At 47.0% G+C, this 17,143-nt stretch overlaps 6 protein-coding genes across 7 annotated transcripts; 2 read left to right on the top strand and 4 right to left on the bottom strand.

The window, feature by feature from the left end:
* Positions 1-924: 924 nt before the first annotated feature.
* On the bottom strand, positions 925-2,090 carry LOC117893383. The gene is made up of 2 exons (XM_034799979.1): positions 1,992-2,090; positions 925-1,914 (listed from the first exon to the last, which is right to left on the bottom strand). Exon 2 carries the CDS (start codon positions 1,901-1,903, stop codon positions 941-943), a length of 963 nt encoding a protein of 320 aa, XP_034655870.1. The 5' UTR covers positions 1,904-1,914; positions 1,992-2,090; the 3' UTR covers positions 925-940.
* Positions 2,091-2,681: 591 nt separating this feature from the next.
* Positions 2,682-2,991, bottom strand: LOC117893384. The gene has a single exon (XM_034799980.1). It carries the CDS (start codon positions 2,887-2,889, stop codon positions 2,695-2,697), a length of 195 nt encoding a protein of 64 aa, XP_034655871.1. The 5' UTR covers positions 2,890-2,991; the 3' UTR covers positions 2,682-2,694.
* Positions 2,992-3,181: 190 nt separating this feature from the next.
* Positions 3,182-3,470, bottom strand: LOC117893510. The gene has a single exon (XM_034800149.1). It carries the CDS (start codon positions 3,359-3,361, stop codon positions 3,182-3,184), a length of 180 nt encoding a protein of 59 aa, XP_034656040.1. The 5' UTR covers positions 3,362-3,470.
* An 831-nt stretch (positions 3,471-4,301) lies between these two features.
* On the top strand, positions 4,302-6,090 carry LOC117893381. Its single transcript, XM_034799976.1, has 2 exons — positions 4,302-4,383; positions 4,858-6,090. The coding sequence occupies exon 2, from the start codon at positions 4,862-4,864 to the stop codon at positions 5,744-5,746; it is 885 nt and encodes a 294-aa protein (XP_034655867.1). The 5' UTR covers positions 4,302-4,383; positions 4,858-4,861; the 3' UTR covers positions 5,747-6,090.
* LOC117893382 lies at positions 5,975-15,985 on the bottom strand. Of its 2 annotated transcripts, XM_034799977.1 has the most exons (4): positions 15,872-15,985; positions 6,875-7,188; positions 6,774-6,809; positions 5,975-6,716 (listed from the first exon to the last, which is right to left on the bottom strand). In XM_034799977.1, the coding sequence occupies exons 2-4, from the start codon at positions 7,085-7,087 to the stop codon at positions 6,168-6,170; spliced, it is 798 nt and encodes a 265-aa protein (XP_034655868.1). In that variant the 5' UTR covers positions 7,088-7,188; positions 15,872-15,985; the 3' UTR covers positions 5,975-6,167. The 2 variants fall into 2 exon arrangements, with proteins under 2 accessions (XP_034655868.1, XP_034655869.1); XM_034799978.1 differs by lacking the exons at positions 6,774-6,809; positions 15,872-15,985 and having other exon boundaries at positions 6,875-7,202.
* Positions 14,553-16,312, top strand: LOC117893380. Its single transcript, XM_034799975.1, has 4 exons — positions 14,553-14,816; positions 14,871-15,429; positions 15,488-15,837; positions 15,886-16,312. The coding sequence occupies exons 1-4, from the start codon at positions 14,750-14,752 to the stop codon at positions 16,266-16,268; spliced, it is 1,359 nt and encodes a 452-aa protein (XP_034655866.1). The 5' UTR covers positions 14,553-14,749; the 3' UTR covers positions 16,269-16,312.
* The last annotated feature ends 831 nt before the right edge of the window (positions 16,313-17,143 follow it).

Raw genomic sequence — 17,143 nt, 5'->3', positions numbered from 1 at the left:
TCAGGCATGTGCTTTTCCATTGCTGTTGCTTTTGGCATAGCTCTGAAATGGTTGTATAAATATTAAATTTCATTTTAGCCTAAGAATCTCTCATCTTTTTAGATTGCACAAACACAAGACTCTGGTACTCAAAGTGTGCGTCTGGTTACAAGTAAAAGTAGTGTGGGGGGGGAGACTCGACTCAAAACTCGGGGGAAACTGTCGCTGAAAGTGAGCTGCGGTTGGCAGGCACAAAAAAGGCTTCGAGGGGCAGATAAGCGGCTATAAGATTATTTTTACTGGCGACCCGTTGACCGTAAAAAGGAAGGCAGCTCCTTTGCGGTCACTAACATTTACCCATGCGGACATCCTGCGCTGCAGCTGAAGCTGGAGCCGAATCTCCGTGGCTGCAGCTGCCCCCAGCTGTCCTGCCACCAATTTGCTTTGTTGTCGCAGCCCGTCTGTCGCCTCGCGTGAACTCCGAACTCAGCTTCCGTGCTGTGCCCTTTATGCTTTTCGTTTTCCCTTTTATTTTTTTCCAGTTTCTGGCTGCCGGAGCTTCCACGGCAGAGGTCGGCCCTTTCCGGCGATGATAAGAGTGTGGCATAAAGTTTAACGCGCTCCTGAGGCTGCCGCCGGCATCTTCCACGGGTCCAATATTTTATTGAGCAGTGGAAATTAATGCCTGATTGACACTCCTCAAAGCACAGCAGCAGCGGACACAGCGGAAATGAGTAAAATTTAATAGCTTAAGGGGTCTCAAATGATACTCCCACATGGCTACAGCAAAGTGCCACCCTTTTACACATGTTCTTACCTAAATGGAACTTTTATAACCATCTACAGAGATGTTGGCACTTCCGCAAATAAACTGAGACACCCAAAATATACTCTGCGGTACAGATACGCCGATTTATTGCCCATTTTTAAAGTTATAGTTCAATAAATGTAATAAATGTGATTACTTTTCAGCGGAGAGCAGCTTGAATCTCATTCGCTCCATGCTTATACCTTCTAGGCGAACATCCACGGATGCGGACATGCCCGCCACCACATCCTCGTCCTGCTCCTTCGCGGAAGCGACGAATTTAATGTCAATGGTGTCGCCACTCAATGGATCATTCGGGGACTTGGCAATGCTGCGCAACACAACGGCCACATCCCGTCTGCGCGGGGGCTTGGGTACGTCTGGGAAGGGGGGAATGGGGGATATGGGTGATTCAGCTGCCAGTTGGCGTGCCATCTTCGAGTGCTCTGCATAGATCTTGTACTCATCCGAGTGAAAGGCTTTGCCGCGATGCGAGTACTGCTTCAGCGTCTTCGAACGCATTCTCTTGCGTGCCTTGGGATCTTTGGTGGTCGCCCCAATGGCCACCAGGGCTATGGCGCACTGGCTGTGCTGCAAATGGAAGCCGTCGCTCTGGCAACTGCTGACCACAGCGGCAACCACATACGCGACGTCCACCACACGACGCCTGAGAGCACTCAAGGCAGCCGCGATCTTCGGAATGCTCTGGGGCTCAAAGACGGCGCGAGAGAGCGGCGTCAGCAGAATCTTGTCGCGCGGGTTGTGCTGCGCCGGCAACAGGGCACACAGCTGGGTGGCGGCTAGCAGGCCGGCCTGCTTCATGGTCAAATAGAGCTTGCCGTCTCTGAGTTGGGGCTGGCTCTTGATCGGACGCAGAAATGTGTAAGTGTGCACGTAAACGCTGCTGCCGCCACTGAAAACCAAACGCCACATCTGGTCCTCGCCACTTTGCTTCACATGCCGCATCTTGGGGCCCAGCTCGAAGAGCACCTTGTTGGCAAAATCCACACTTTGGAGCTTCTCCGATGAGCCCCCAGGCCGAAAGTCGGGGCAAATAACACTGAAGGTGTCGCACAGCTTCTTGAAATCTAAACCGTTGGTTGGTCCCTTTGCCATGATGTGATGTACTGAAAGCAGTCGAATAATGAAATGATTCATGTCAGAATTCTACACACACAAGTACGAGTAGCGAAAATAAACAAACCGAAATTTAACTCCTCGATGCCAGAGAGTGCGTTCTGTCGTCTAAGCCCCCGTTTTGCCGTCTGTGCAATTATGATACGAGCTGTTTGGATGGGCTGGTGGCTAGCTGTATTGAGACTTCAGCTACGAATATCGATAGAGCCTATCGCATTCAATCGCCAATTTATTGAAAGCAAGCGATTATTTGGGTCATCGATCCGCCCAAAAGTATAAGTGCTTTCCCAGCTAAACACTCGAGAGAGATTTCATTCGTAGATTTCAGCAAGTGAGAACATTTTCTTAACTACATTTGATCAATCGTATGCCTCACATGCATTATCTTGGTGACAGGCAGTGTATGTAATGAGCCTCCACGGCACGTGATTATGGGGCAAAGTTGTACGTGCAGCGGCGGGTGGACAGGTGTGCTGCCATCCCAACTCAGCCTTGCCGCATCCGCATGGGTGTACCGCCGTGTGCCACTTTCATCCACACACTTTCTCTCACAACATAAACAATATTTTGTGAAGCCGGCAAACTTTTAACACTCTCCATCCTTGCATGTTCTTGGCCCTTTTCGTATGCTGGGAATGATTACATGGCTCTGCACTTCCAGCTAAATTTTATGAATATTTAAGAAGAAACCCTATAGACGTTTTTCTATATATTTTATCCTATGTACTGTTATTTAAACTTTTAAATTAACTAATTTAATAATTTAAAGATCACATTTTATGGCTGTTGGTTCTCTGTCCTCGATGGTCGCCACAGAGGGCCTCCTCAAAATCCATTTGATCGCGCAGACATTTGAGCAGTGACATGACTGCATCGACGATGTCGTCCACAGTGAGCGGGCGACACTCGGCTATCATCACTGCCAGGATAATGGGTATGTAGACGTCCCTGCGGCTCGCCTCCATTGAATGTTTGTTTTCTTTCGGAACTGAGCTGGGAATTTCTGGCTAAAAAATAGAACACGAGAGTTGTTTTCGTTGTGGAAGATACGATAAACTAAAATGGTAGAACTGAAGCTACACTTGGTTGACAAGCAGCTCCAGGGGCACTTACTTTTTGCCTTCCTTACTTTGGACCCACTTAGTTCTGGGGATGTGTACATATGAATATAAGCAATAAGTACTTTTAATATATATTTTATTCTGCAATCCAATTCTTATTGAATTTAAAATTTGGTTCTTACAAATTGTTTATGTATCACTTTCTTATCCCAGAGATTTTCCTGCCAGTGGCACCCTCAAAGTCAATTGGATCTCGCAAAGAGCTGAGCAGTTCCATGACTCCATCGACGATTTCGTCCAAGGGAACGGGGCGACTGTAGGCGGCCATCACGGCCAGCACGATGGGTATGTAGACGTCTTTGCGGCTCGACTCCATTGAACGTTCTCCTTTTGATGTAAGCTACCAATTTCGAAGAAAATAAAACCGAATTCTACATTTGATTTGGATAATACAAGTGAGTGAAATGCTACTCTTTGCTTCAACGCAAGACTAGGAATCTATGACATTTCCACTTGACAAGCACCGAAAGGAACACTTCAATTGTGTGTATCCAGCTTCGATGACACGCCAGCCAGCGTGCACTGGAAAAATTCAATTTGAAAAATGTCACTTGTCAGCTGGTGGTCACACTCGTATCGACTCGCCTTCTATTGTGCTCTCTCCTCGCTCTGCCTTTGACTCGTTGTTCAAGTCACTTCTGCTTCTGTGTGGTGCATTTTCGGTACATCGATACGTCGCGTCTGTAGTGGAAGTAGTGGGAGTGGCAATTCGGATGCGGCGGGAGATACATTTCATATGCAAATTGCCCTCAACACAGAGACGGGCAAGACAATAACAAAAATATACCACACATATGCAAATAAGGCAGCTCCACTGCCGCTGCCCCTCCAGGCAGAAAGAAAATGGAATCGCATCCATAAAGCACACAGCAGCAGAGTGAAGAGAGTTTTCAGTTTATTTCATTTCATGTGGATATTGCATAAACTGAATTGAACTACAGAACTTACAGCGATTCTCTGCGGATCTTAGACTTGGTTTACTATTATTGCTGCTACGCTGGCACAAGCCTAGAAACTGCCCAAATATTGGATGGAGACTTCTCTTCTCTTCAGACTTCTGCAGCAGCTTTTCAGCAAAGTCGACAGCATTGAATTACCGGCTGTTATCGCTGTGTATACACACAACACACACACCCACACTGTGTGAAGTAAATACATGCATGCATGTATGGGGTTCGTTTGTTTATCAACGATCGGACGACACCCGATCGCATTCGGGTGCGCTCTTCGTGCTGCAATTCATAATTCAGTTCTCTTGCAGTCGACGGTTCGCGAGCATTCAAGTATCGGGACCCTTAATGCTGTGTAAATAATTAACAGTGATTCATATATTTACAAGTATGTTTATAAATGAATGCATACGCGCACTGACCGATGTGTCCGCCCTTCGAACACTATAGATTTCCAAAATCTTTTGTCTTTTATCTATGTAGTAACATTTAGGATTTATCTCCAACATTTGTGTGTGCTTTTTTTGTGAAATACATGTTTGAGTGCATAATAATATAAGGGAACGATTTATTAAGTGAATTCTATAACGGCACGTACTGAGGTTTTATTGGGAAACTATTAAAAATAAAAAAAGCAAACAAAAGGCTTGAACGCACGCACCATAAGATGCACTGCCTACATTTACATATTATATTCATACATACATATATACATATGTACATACATATGTATGTATATGTATGTATCTACATATTTATGATAAAATACGCTGAGGATAGCAAAAAATTTGCAGGCATACAATTCATTTGAGTGTGTTTATCCAGAGATGTCATTCCTTGAAAACCAACCCATTAATTGCAGAATTATGGCAGCCATCACTGGACCAAAGTTCAGCTTGGACTTTGAGAAGCTGAAGGAAACATTTGCTGAAATCTGCCCGGACTTTGGTAAGGAGCCCAGCTATGAGGTGGCCAGCGTGTCTCGTCGCTTTGCCGAGCAAGTGATCTTCTCGTACAGCAAGCAGGCCAAGGCAGCCAAGGCTGAGAAGAAGGACATGACCTGGACCATGCGGCTGGACGTGAAGAACGAAGACGGATTTGATGTTCGCAATGAGGTGCAGATACTGACGCACTTCCTACGGGAACCGCTGCTGACCCAGCCCTTTGTGATGCGCAATCAGCTGCGGATCACATTTAAGCAGGCCAGCCTGCTGGCGGTGCACAAGTACTGCCAGCTGGTGCCGCACTTGGTGAAGCGCAGAGAGATTGTGCTCACTCCGCTGGCTGGAGCAGTGTTTGCCCAGGACGACATGCCAAAGCTGGCAGAGACGCTGGGCGTGCCTCTCGCCGACCTGGTGATGGCTGTCATCAGCAGCTGCCAGACGGACGGCTACTACCTGGAGCACAGTCGCTGTCACATCGCGTTGGTGGCACTCGTAAAGACGGTCGCCGATGACAAGATGCGCTCCTCGATCGTTAAGAAAACCATCAAAATGTACAAGCAGCACGGCAAGCAGTTCGACATGGAAAAGTACAAGGTTTGGAGTACATTCCAGCGGCGTTCTGCTCCTGCCTCGAGTAAGATCTCCAAAGCCACAGACGAGGACGAGTATGATAAGCTGGCCGCGCAGGTTCTGGCTCTGCAACTGAGCAGCCCCAAGGCGGGGGAGCCAAGCCAGATTAAAGGTACACCAAAGCGTGCCATGAAATGTGCAGCCAATTTTCAGATGGCCAAAACGAGCCTCATGTGAAGATCCAACTGTGTCTGAACTGGAAATAAGCAACTGTTCGAGCACTGCACAAGTGCTCACAAATTACACATCGCACACGCGAGTTTGATTTCTATTTACTCTATAAAACTCACCTTATATTGGCTCTGGCTGAAGATGAGAATTTGTTCTTGGTACTTCCATCTAATCATGTCAACAATCTACGTTCTTTCTTTCTCACTTATATTTCATATATTAACATAACTCTTCGTCATTCCTGAGCTTCCAGAGGCCGCACATCAAGGAAATCGTTTCTTAACAAATTACCAATGAGACCGGTCGTACTTCGAGTTTACAAACAAAAATAAAACATAACTTTTCGAGTATTAAGCGTCACTTAAAACTAAACCGTAATACTATCAACAACGAACTGTTTTGAAAACAATCATGCGAATGGGGCACATCATTTGGGTTGCGGCGCCTTTTGCTTTTTTGGCGGCAATGAATACTGTTGGGGCACCGTTTGCTTGACTTCTTGCGACAGGTTGATGCGTTGTTTCTCTATGAGGGTGATGAGTCCGACGGACTGCATAAATTCTTCCTTTGGGCGCTCCGCTTTGTCGACCTGAGGAGTGCGCGTGCGGGCCAACGCTGCCTGTAGGTTGAGGCGGCTCTCCTTGACCACCGTGGTCGTGTAGGCGTGCAGCGGCAATTGTGGGGCAGACACTTCGCTGGTGATAAAGTACTTCTGCATCAGTTCCTGCTCTGTGGGCCGCACGCCAACAAAGTACGGCTCTAACGATACTTTTTCAGACACCACAAGCGGCACAATAGCCCCACTGACAATATCGTTTATCACTTCATCATTGGGCTTCAGCTCCTGCTCACTAAATGCCAAACAGAAGCGGTCGATGTCATCCTGCAGGCGCAACAGCATGTACTGGCACTCGGCATTCACCTCGTACAGGATCTCCTCGAGTTCGTGAAGGTAGCTGTTCTTGATAACGGGGTCCTGAAAGAACAACAGAGATAAATACACCGTAATTTCTGGCGGCAAATGTGTTCTTACGGCGTCCTCTTGCTCGCCGAAAACGCGAACGATTGTCTGCAAAAGATCGCAGATTGGCGATTAGTAAACATTGTACTATCTTTTGTAATTATCATACACACCTGGTGTATCAACAGATACGTCTTCATGGCCCGCTGACAGTAGGCAATATCGTTTACCACTTTGTCCGGCAGCTTGTAGAATTTGCGAAGGTAATGCTCAAAGAAGCGCTGGGCGCTTGGCATCGAGTTTGCTTGGCGCATTTTGATTAGGAATGCTTTAATTATCTCATAGCGCTCCATCGGCGTGAAATCGTTGAAGTTAATGGCCTCCATTTGTGACCGTATAGTTCCGTTTTCTATATTTGCTGCGAAATTACTTTAATTGTTTGTTTTGATGCCAGAAAATTGCCGCTCTTTGGATCCGCCAAAATGCCCTGAAAAATACCAACTGCGTAGTGGCAACGCTTTGACTCTAAAAATACCGATAGCATTGGTGATCGATATTCCCATTATACAAACTGATCGTTAGATTTGAATCAAAATTTAAGTTAAAGTACACGACTATCAATGAAATGGCCAACTGAACTCCACCGGCTCGTAATTTATGCAAGCCATTTACGACCAAAAGCGTGCACAGCTGTCGACCCAGCTCCAGTGTTATAATAGTAAACATGATTGATGGTATCGGTTGTGGCTGAGCTCTGTGTCAGCGCTGCAGCCGGACCTGCTGCTGCTCAGCCATGTGTGTAAATAAATTAATTACTATTTAATTATTCACATTTCGATCAATTACAGCATGGACATTCTGTGTCGATTTCAATTATGTTCTGACCCGGACACACACAGTTGCAAAAATATAACGACAGTTAATTATTATGAATGATTTACATTTCTATTGAGGCGTTGAAACAGCTGGAAGAGCATTTAAATTGCAGAAAAAAAAGCAAACAGGGCATTGATTGTATCCCTAACAACGTTTCTGGCGTATTAGATTTCATGCAATGGATCTCCCGTGCACCATTTCTGAGGTATTATTTTTTCGTTTGCCATATCCTCGGGCAACTTTAAGTCCTTGTGGTTCCAGTCAGAAAACTTTTGACCGCAAATGGGCTTGGGGTCTGGCGCTGGAGCAGCATAATCCACAAACGCCTTTTGCGTTGAAAAGGCAACAGAATACGCACAAATCTCGAGAGCAGGCCAAAGGCAAAGGCAAAGGCAAAAACGAAATGCAACTGAAATCTCATCATAAGCCCTGTCTTGGCCAAATCCAGAGTACGTTTCCGTTCCCTTCAGAACAAACAGCACTCGGACCGGGATTTGCGAGTGAGTGTTCTTAATTTCCTTCGGGCAGCGGTCGCCTACGAGTATTTTAGATGATTTCTGTGTCAGTACAGGGCACATTCCTGCTCGTTGAAGCGAGTGTGGACTACCATAGTTTTTATCGTTTAGAATTTGTAAAGAAAAGCAAGTTTTATGCGCAATGTTACATTAATAAATTATCTTTTATGACGCCTTTTTTTGTGCACAAATGAATAATGGAAAAGGTCCCGAGGCAAGCTAATAATACAAGTAGTGCATAAAACAACAATCAACATTCAGTTCTTGCTGGCGAGTGATACAACATATAGAGCAGATAACTGATGGTTTGTGGATGCCGAGCAATATTCATGTTGCCGCTTCAAAGGCTGAATGTGGCAACAATAGAAAGTGCAGGAGCAGCAATCCCTAGCAACGACGCTTAAGGAGGCGCTTTCCTTGTGGAGCACAAAAAAAGGACCAACCAGAGGCAGAGACAGAGAGAAGAGCAAAAAGGACAATGGCACCTAATGGTCCGTTAGTGGTGCTGGAGTTGCTCTTGCTGCTGCTGGTGTTGCTGCTGGTTCCGGCCGGAACAGTCGCACGTGGTGCGATGAGAGTGTCCCTCATTTATCATTTACACACCAACGCACGTGAAAACAGTCCCAACACGGCAAGATGACGGCTCGGTCGGTTGGGTCGCTGCTCCCTGCTAAGGTTTCCATTTCATACAACTGCCAGAAATTCCATTAACGCCCCATGTAGGCCCAGCCCAGAGGGCTTCCAGTTTCGGCTACGGTCCCCCATCATTTGCATTGATTAAATCACTCTGCGGTCGGACCCGACAAATGGCTTCAAAATGCGAACCAACTTTCCGCTCAATTGTTCGTGCGTCCGTTTTTATGCACTCCCACCGATCCTGTCCTTTGCTTTCTTTGGTACAAATTGCTATTGTTCTTTTTTGTTGTATTTTTATTTCACATTTTCCCTAGTTTCAAAAATCTAGGCAGTCGGCAACCTTTGGCAACCGTTTCTGCGGCACACTGTGCTCCGCTGCAATATTTCCAATAAATTTCACTCTACAGCCTCGGGCTGTCAGCGTTGGGTTTCGGTTTTGAATTGCCACTGATGAGGGCGGAGTGGAGTACCGGGGGAGCTCTGCGCGAGTACACGTTTCCCAGGAGAGCAGAGAAAATGTGTAATGTTGGTGCAATCAATGTTGTTGGCGCAACAGCCAGCCATGCCCCCTCCGCACATATCGATTTTCGTTTAAATTTGGTTTTCTTGTTTGAAATCGTTTCTATTCGAAAGTTTTGCCTCCACTCCAACTATGATCCCAGAGCCAGAATCCCAGAACATTGCTTTAAAGCTTAAATCAAGCTTAACGAACTCAATCGGTTGTGTTCTGACTATCATTATGAAAATTAATCAATCAGTTCGGATGCGCAACCGAATGCAAAAACTGTCTGGGAATTGAATGCGATGCACAGAGACCTAGAATGCATTCATTCCACTCCATTACCATATTGACTCCAGCAGACTTTACTTTTTTGTGTGAAAATTGGACGGGAAAAAATGGTTAAACCGAAACAAATGAATCGTTGATGGCTTCATCACGCAATAAAGGTGGCAGTGGGCAGTGAGACTCGTATATGGCGAGTAAATGGAAGCAGTTAAACGGAAACGAAATCGAAATCTGATCAAATGCCAGGTGGATGGGACTCAAATATTCCCAGTTTACAGAATTGCATGAAATATACAATATCTTATAATTCTTAGCATGGTTTAAATAAAAGAAAAGTGGATCTCAAAGTAGATCGGAGCTAGGTAAACGTTTCAAACGCAACTGCCATCTTAGCGATAGTCGATAGAAACGCACCAATTCTCTTGAGTCGGGGTGGCAACGCCAAGCACCAAAATCAGCTGTTGCGCGTATTTCGCCATAAAATTTAATTTGTTTACTTGGATCTCCTCAGGCAAATGACGCTGGCATCTCGTATGTGGGCTACACAAGAAGTCCTGGGATACTGGATATTCCGGTGCAGCTAATGGCCATTAGCCACAAGCGTGGCTGAAGACGCAGATCTGCTACTATGAAGGTTTATCTCAAAGATCCATGCGGTATGTCATTCCACATTTGTTTAAAATTCAATATCGTTCTTTAAACAGCGAATGAGTGTGTGTGTCCAAACAACTACTTAAAAGTCACTGAGAGACCTAAGTTCAGTACATAAAAACTTTAATTAAATAAGATCAGATTCCGCTAATCAGGAGAGAGTAACGATTGCACTAAAGTTTGATTTCGCAAAGCTAAAGGCATTGCCTGCACATGTACAGGTAAATAAAAACACAAAGGGGCCTGGCGAAACTTTCAATTTGTTTTCCCTGGGGAACTAACCTGGAGCTTAGGCATTGCCGTACGCCGTACGTGCACACAGGATGCTGGATGCTTGCTTTTCAGCCTGATTTTCAAATGGCTAAAAGCGAGTGGGAGAGAGAGATAGAAAGAGTGGAAACGTAAGCCAGGAAAATGCGAGCATCTTTGATTAAAAGTTAAGAGCTTTAACAGCAACAGAACAACGTTTGCTCATCGCTTGACGCCTTTTGCCTGATTTGTTTGCTTATTAGAGGTTTTCCTCCTGGCTGTTTGCACAGGCGATTGAGGAGAGACCGAGACCTTGTTCCTGGCGCGGCCAAGCTTCTGCGTAAATATAAATTGGCTGGCGGTATTTTTAGCGCCTCGCAAATCACCGATAACAAAACATGACGATTTGCAAATGATGTCATAAATTTACAAACAACACGGCCAGTCCCAGGATGGAGGGAGGGCGGTTAGGTGGCTGCCTTGTTTATGATAAATGTCGCGGCACGACGGATATCACATTCCCGTCAACATTGTGCTGCATTGTGGCTGCCTGTTGGGCGGCAAAAGCTCTCTGTTGACTTCTCTTTTGCTGTTAGAATGACATCCACACAACTGTTAGCCTGCCTGTTGGGGTGGGCCTCTGTTAGTAGCAGCCCCACAAATCGTTTCGCTCCATCAACATTAGCATCGTTAGCAGTTTGCCGGATTTCGGGGACACAGAACAAGTCAATTTTGATTTGCATCAATTAACAAGCGTGTGCATTAACGGATTAGAGCATAATCATGTCACATGCGTGGCTGTAGAGAGGAATATGTTCCCGAAGGCTAGAAATTCCACTAATAACTCTCCTGTGCGGACATCACCGACAGCTGACAATCAATCTATGTAATTAAATTTAAGTATAACAAGTACTTATTTATTAGTGGGTGTCCGCACTCCTGGACCTTCTCCTTAAAACTAGTTGCAACTGAGGCCAGCACACAGGTCACTGCCTCTGCAGGTCTTCGGTCCATCAACGATTTTAGTTTAACTTTCGAGCATTGTTCAGCATTGTCAAGTGCCTTAAGTCGTGCAGCAGACGCAGCAGCATGCTGGAGAGGCCTCAAGGAAAGAACTACACCTGAGCACTGCGACAAATGCTGCAGGGGGACTCGATAAAAAAGCCATCAACGTTCCAACGTTTGCCCCAGAAACAGGACTGAAAGTAGCTGGAGCTCCTCCCTCCAATCCGAATCCTCATCCACATCTACAATCTGCTCCCCCAACAATGGAGACTCCCCCAAACACACTGCAGCAGTCCAACGAAATGGCAGCTCGAAACTTTGGACAAATTATCAACTGAATGTAGCAGAAACAACAATAATCCCGGCGACAATTTCAAGAGGCAGTCCAGTCCACAGAAAAAAGGAATGGAACGGAATGGCAGCGCACTAACCAACTTTTATTTGAAGCTCCTTTATTCTGGTTATTGCTATTATTATTATTATTTGCATGGCATAGAGCCAGGCAGTCAGTCCCCCACCATAACAATTTCACCCTTTGTGAGCGAGGGAGAGTCCCTAAAAGTTGAGAGCAACTTTTGGTTTCTCGTTGCGGACCGAAACAGTCCCCGAACTCCACTCGGCCGGATTTCGACCCCGTTCGGAGTTGGACACTGGATAAATAGGGCTTTCCGTACGGTATCGGGGGAAAACACTCGGACATTGCCTTGGAAAAAGCGGCTCCCAAAGCTCCATGTAATCCGTTCGTTTTGCTTTAAGAAATTCACAGCCAGAACATCAAAGACATGGAAAAGGAAAAGCCTGCCGCCACACGGGCCACGGACAACACGCTCCGGGGCTCCCTCGCTGTCGAAGCCCTCGCGCGCCACTTTGTGGAGACATTTTACGAATTTCCACGGACTTTTCCGTTTGCCAAATATTTTCTTTGAGCGCGACAACGGATGCTCCGCCTGAGCAACGAAATTGCAATTAAAATGGAACTCTTTTTTCCGCTGTTTCTGTCGCTTTGGGGAGTCACTTCTTTATGCTATCATCGACTGCTGCCAATACCAGTAGTAGTAATGGGAGGCTACAGTGTAGATCGAGGTCCTTCCATTATTAAATCTTACATAAGACAAAGCTACTCAAGTGTATTTTGGGAAGCTTAGTCGACCGTGTTGCTTATTATCATTGGACGAGCACCGCACCACTTTCACCAATATCGATCGGTTGGGTTGCTGCCTGCGCTCTCTCCGCTCCACTGAGATTAATTGAGCATAAATTTTCGATGCGAACTGGCGCTGTGGTGTGTGCCGTGCAGAAAGCGTCCTTGAGCCATGTTTAATAGACTTTTAAGTCGATTTTTCGTGGCACGCTGCAAGGCCATGCGCTGGACTCTGCCCAGCATCGAGGACCCATGTCGCGAGCCGGCTGTCACCTGCCGGCAGTCGTAACCATTAATCATGATTACTTCGCGCCGAAGTCGACAAACGGCCTACACAGCCGCTGTGCAGAATGGCCCCGTAAATTCCAGTGCTATTACTCACATTAATAAGTAATTATTTGATTCGATGGCGAACACTCCTTCCCACTCTCTGGGGTGGCAGGTGGAGGGATGGACTGTGCTCAAGTCTGGCTCTGATGTGATTTGATTTGTGTCTTCTGATGGTTGCATTTCACACATCGACACGCATTGGGGCTCGGCTCATTGCTTACTGCGTTGGGTGTACCACAAATTAAAGCATAAACCAAGGAAGGGCAGAGGGAGCGCTCTCCGGATGGTTCTTTAAGTCCTTAAATTATGATTATCCACTGGCAAATCCTCGCTGCATGTTTAAGCGAATTGATTTGCTTGAGACAACAGAAACAACTTAATCCCCATTAGCTGGACCAAGGGAAACGAACCCCAGGAGAGCTGCAAAGTAACGAAAACGGCCAGCACAACGATTACAACTTTTTGCGGTGCCCTGCCCCTTGCCACAGAGCCTCTTGCCACACACACACACACACACAGACACACAGAGTCGAAACTTTCTGCTTTGCGGTTAATTCGTTTTATTTTCAGTTGTGGCGATTGTTTAACCGAAAGCCTCAAAACCAACTGGCGCCAGGGCCCGGACTCGTAGCTGCCACAACAAGTGACATGTCACTCAATGGCAATGGTCCAGACAGACTCCCAGGACTGCCACGGAGCGTGCTCTGTGTGGGCCAAAGAAATTGGCCACAAGCCGGACAGACAGCTCTCTCTCTCTGTCTTTTGGTTGAAAGTTGTTACTGGCCAGCGGCTATTCAGCTTCGATTCGACCACTGACAAAGGCGGATTGCTGGCGCTTTATTTAAGGTGCCACCACACCACACCACACAGCCAAAGCCAAAGCCACAGCAAAGAAAATACAAATACAAAAATGAAGTTGTGCTCGCTGAGATAAAGTGGAAATGTTTATTATCAACGGAAGCCATTGGGGAAATAGTTTTCACTTAAAAGTGCTCCTCTGCCTCGCGGGAAGATGGTCAGCAATGGCTGCGCCGGAAACCAGAAATACTGCGAAAATGCGTAGACAAAAGACGGCCACGGATAAACGTTTTGTGCCGAAAAAAGAAGGAGTGGAAAGTGGAAAGACAGAACACGTATCCGTTGTGAGCATTCCGGGCGATATGCTCAAAACATTTCTTGCAGTGCGGGTCCCAGGTAGGGGACAATGGACTCGTCCCAGTCATATGCACATACAAATTGCACTTTGAGAGCGCGCACACACACGCACACACAGGACACAGGACACAGGACACAGGACGCATGCAAGTGGGTCAACGTACGCCCCTGCGGGCTGCGGGATAATGTCAGACACAGCAGTCCTGAGGCGCTTTGTCCTGTGCTGCAGCGATAAGCATCTGCAGCGTGTCCGAGTGTCCTGCTGAAGGGCGTCTCTATCCAGAAAAGGCGCTTAAAAGCTATGACTTCTCCTCGAACTAATGGCCCTCAGCAGGGAGGTTCCCCAACACCCAAATAGCACTCGGATTTGCTCATTAATGAAAGGTGTTGGAAGTTTTGAGTGGCACAGCATTTGATATTTCCACTCTTAGGGCGCTCAGTCTTGGATCAAACTCAATTGAAACGCGCTCAAAGCTCAGCTCAGCTCAGCTCAGCTCGGGTTATGAGTGGCGCTCAATTGGGGTTCTAAATGCTGGGGCATGAGGCGTGGGCGGGTGTGCGCCGCCTCAATTGCCACGAAACGCTACACATTTGCACAGAATTCCGTAGTGCTTTAATTCGGCGATGACTGCCGAGCAAACAGCACGGAAAGCCTCTCTACAAAAGACCAAAACGTTGTTCTAATTGAGTGTCAAGTTTAGAGATGATGAAAATGAAACTGTGGCTGCTGCCTTTGCTGCACTGCCTGCTGTTCATCGCAGCCCTCAGAGGTGAGTCGAAAGCAAACCCAGTACACAGAAGACAGAACCCATATCCACCCACAGCCAGCTGCCCCATCTATCTGACCATCTCGCTGTCCGGCAAGGCCTTGCATGACTCTTGCCTGGAGGTTAACTGGGGTCCCGACTGCGCCGGCCCGCCCGAATGGATTGGCATCTATGGCCAGGATCCGACCATTTCCAACTTCCAGCCGGAACTGCGCATCAATGGCATCACCAATCGAACGGGCAAACTGTCGACGCCCATCAAGCTGGGCAAGCTGCTGTTTCCCGGTGGCTGGAATCGTCTGGATGGCAATGAGTCGCCTGCCACACGCTATCCCAGGGGCAAGTGCCTGCCGCATTATGTGGCCAGCTACAATGGCACGGAGCTGCTCACCGTGGAGTGCCTGAAGATCCAGCCCAATTGGATGGCCCAAATCAAGGACGGGGAACAGATGCCGCTGAAGAGCCTCTTCCTGCCGGGCACCCATGCCTCGGGCGCCTTCGTTGCCAGCTACAGCAAGACCAAGTCGCTGCTCGTCAATGACTATCTGGTGGCGCAGCATTTCGATGTGTGGTCACAGCTTGTCTTTGGCATAAGATATCTGGACTTTAGTGTGGGGTGAGTAGTGCGGCTGAGAGCTGATCGTAGGGTAATCCCAGTCCCTGCCTCTCTACAGCTACAAGTACATGGACAGTGACAACGATGCTGACAATTTCTGGATAGCCAATGAGAACATGTTCATCATACCCCTGGCCGGTGTGCTGCGCGACGTGCGTCACTTTGTGGAACGCTCGGGGGAGCTGGTCATACTCGACTTTAGCTCCTTTCCCATTGGCTTCTACAAGCATCCGGAGATCTACAGCTCGCTGTTTCACCTGCTGCGCCAGGAGCTGGGCGAGGTGGCCTACCAGCGGAATGTGACGCTGGATGAGCATTGCGCCAATCGCAACTTTCGGCAGCTCCTAGCGCTGGGCATACACGTGGTGCTGCTGTTTCCCACCCAAGAGCTGCCCTACCCGGAGAATGGTAAATATTTCTGTGATAACTTTTGCCCACTAACCTCTCTTCTGGCAGAATCGGGGCTGCTCTGCTCGCCGTGGCAGCGCTTCAGCACCAGCTACATGAACATCTCCCAGACGCTGGATTATATGCGTTTGCTGTTCAGCAGGAAGCCTGATGGACCTGTGCAGGATGATGGCTGGATATTCACCGCTGTGAAGAGCATGGAGCAGACCCTCAACACGCACAAGCTGCAGACGGCCAAGGAGCGGGCGGCAGTCATCAATCCCAAGGTGAATCAGTGGCTGAAGGGTCCGTGGGGCATGAATGCCAATGTCGTGGCCATGGATTACTTCAGCAACACGAATATCGTCGATTTGGCAATAGAAGTGAACGCGCACAAGGCCTTTTTGCTGGCCAACAAGAACAAGTTCATTAATTTAGAAATTTTGCGTTAAAAACGCGGAAAACGTGGCAATCGTAAATATATCGTATATCGTATATCGAAATAACACAAGTTGGCAGCTCCTTGAATCCTGGCATAGCAGAGACACAATCCTAAAAAGCTGCTCTAGTAAAAACAAGAACCAAAGCTTTAAAAAGCTTGAGCGAATACACAAACCAAGTAAATTTAAATTTGAATTTGAAATTGCAAGTTCAACTGTCATTTGGTTGGCAGTTTTCACACGATATTCGGGCTTGAGAGAGACCTTCAAGCGCTGCCTACACCGCAATTAAAATGTGCACGCAATCTAAGGTCAACGCTTGACTTTTCTGCCATTGAGAATGGAATGTAGATCACCAATTTGCATAAATAATATCGACTGTCAATTGCCAGTTTGCTTAGAATTTTAGTATGACGATCAGTGTAAAGCCAATTGCAGTCAATAGCTAAAGTGCAAGTGTCGAAGCAGTTCCAGGAACGATGACTAAGACAAATGTCATGCAATTATCATTCATTAACAAAACCCTAGGAAAGTGCCAGGTCTCAGCTATCGCTAACTGGCACGTGGTGCCATTATTTGATTATGCACACCGAGGTGATGTAACCGCCAAGATGCAAGAAGCCATGTGACAGCCGAACAGCCTCTCATTCGCACTTACCCGGCCTGCAAGTAGTGCAAATGTCTCACCTTGGCTAAGCCCAAACCGGATCTGACAGATCAGAATGTTCCAACAAACTAATTGAAATTAACTGCAAGCTTATCCGATGATGTGGCGAATGTAATGTGTGTGCTTTGCTCTCCACTGGCCACCCTCCTGTGTACAACTGCAGTTGAATGCACTTTGCTGATTAATGCCTGGCCATATAAACCAATGACTGATAAGGCAA

Source organism: Drosophila subobscura, chromosome J (genome assembly GCF_008121235.1).
Source record: "Drosophila subobscura isolate 14011-0131.10 chromosome J, UCBerk_Dsub_1.0, whole genome shotgun sequence".
Classification (NCBI taxonomy): Eukaryota; Metazoa; Arthropoda; class Insecta; order Diptera; family Drosophilidae; genus Drosophila; species Drosophila subobscura.
This window is presented reverse-complemented; position numbering and strand designations above follow the sequence as displayed.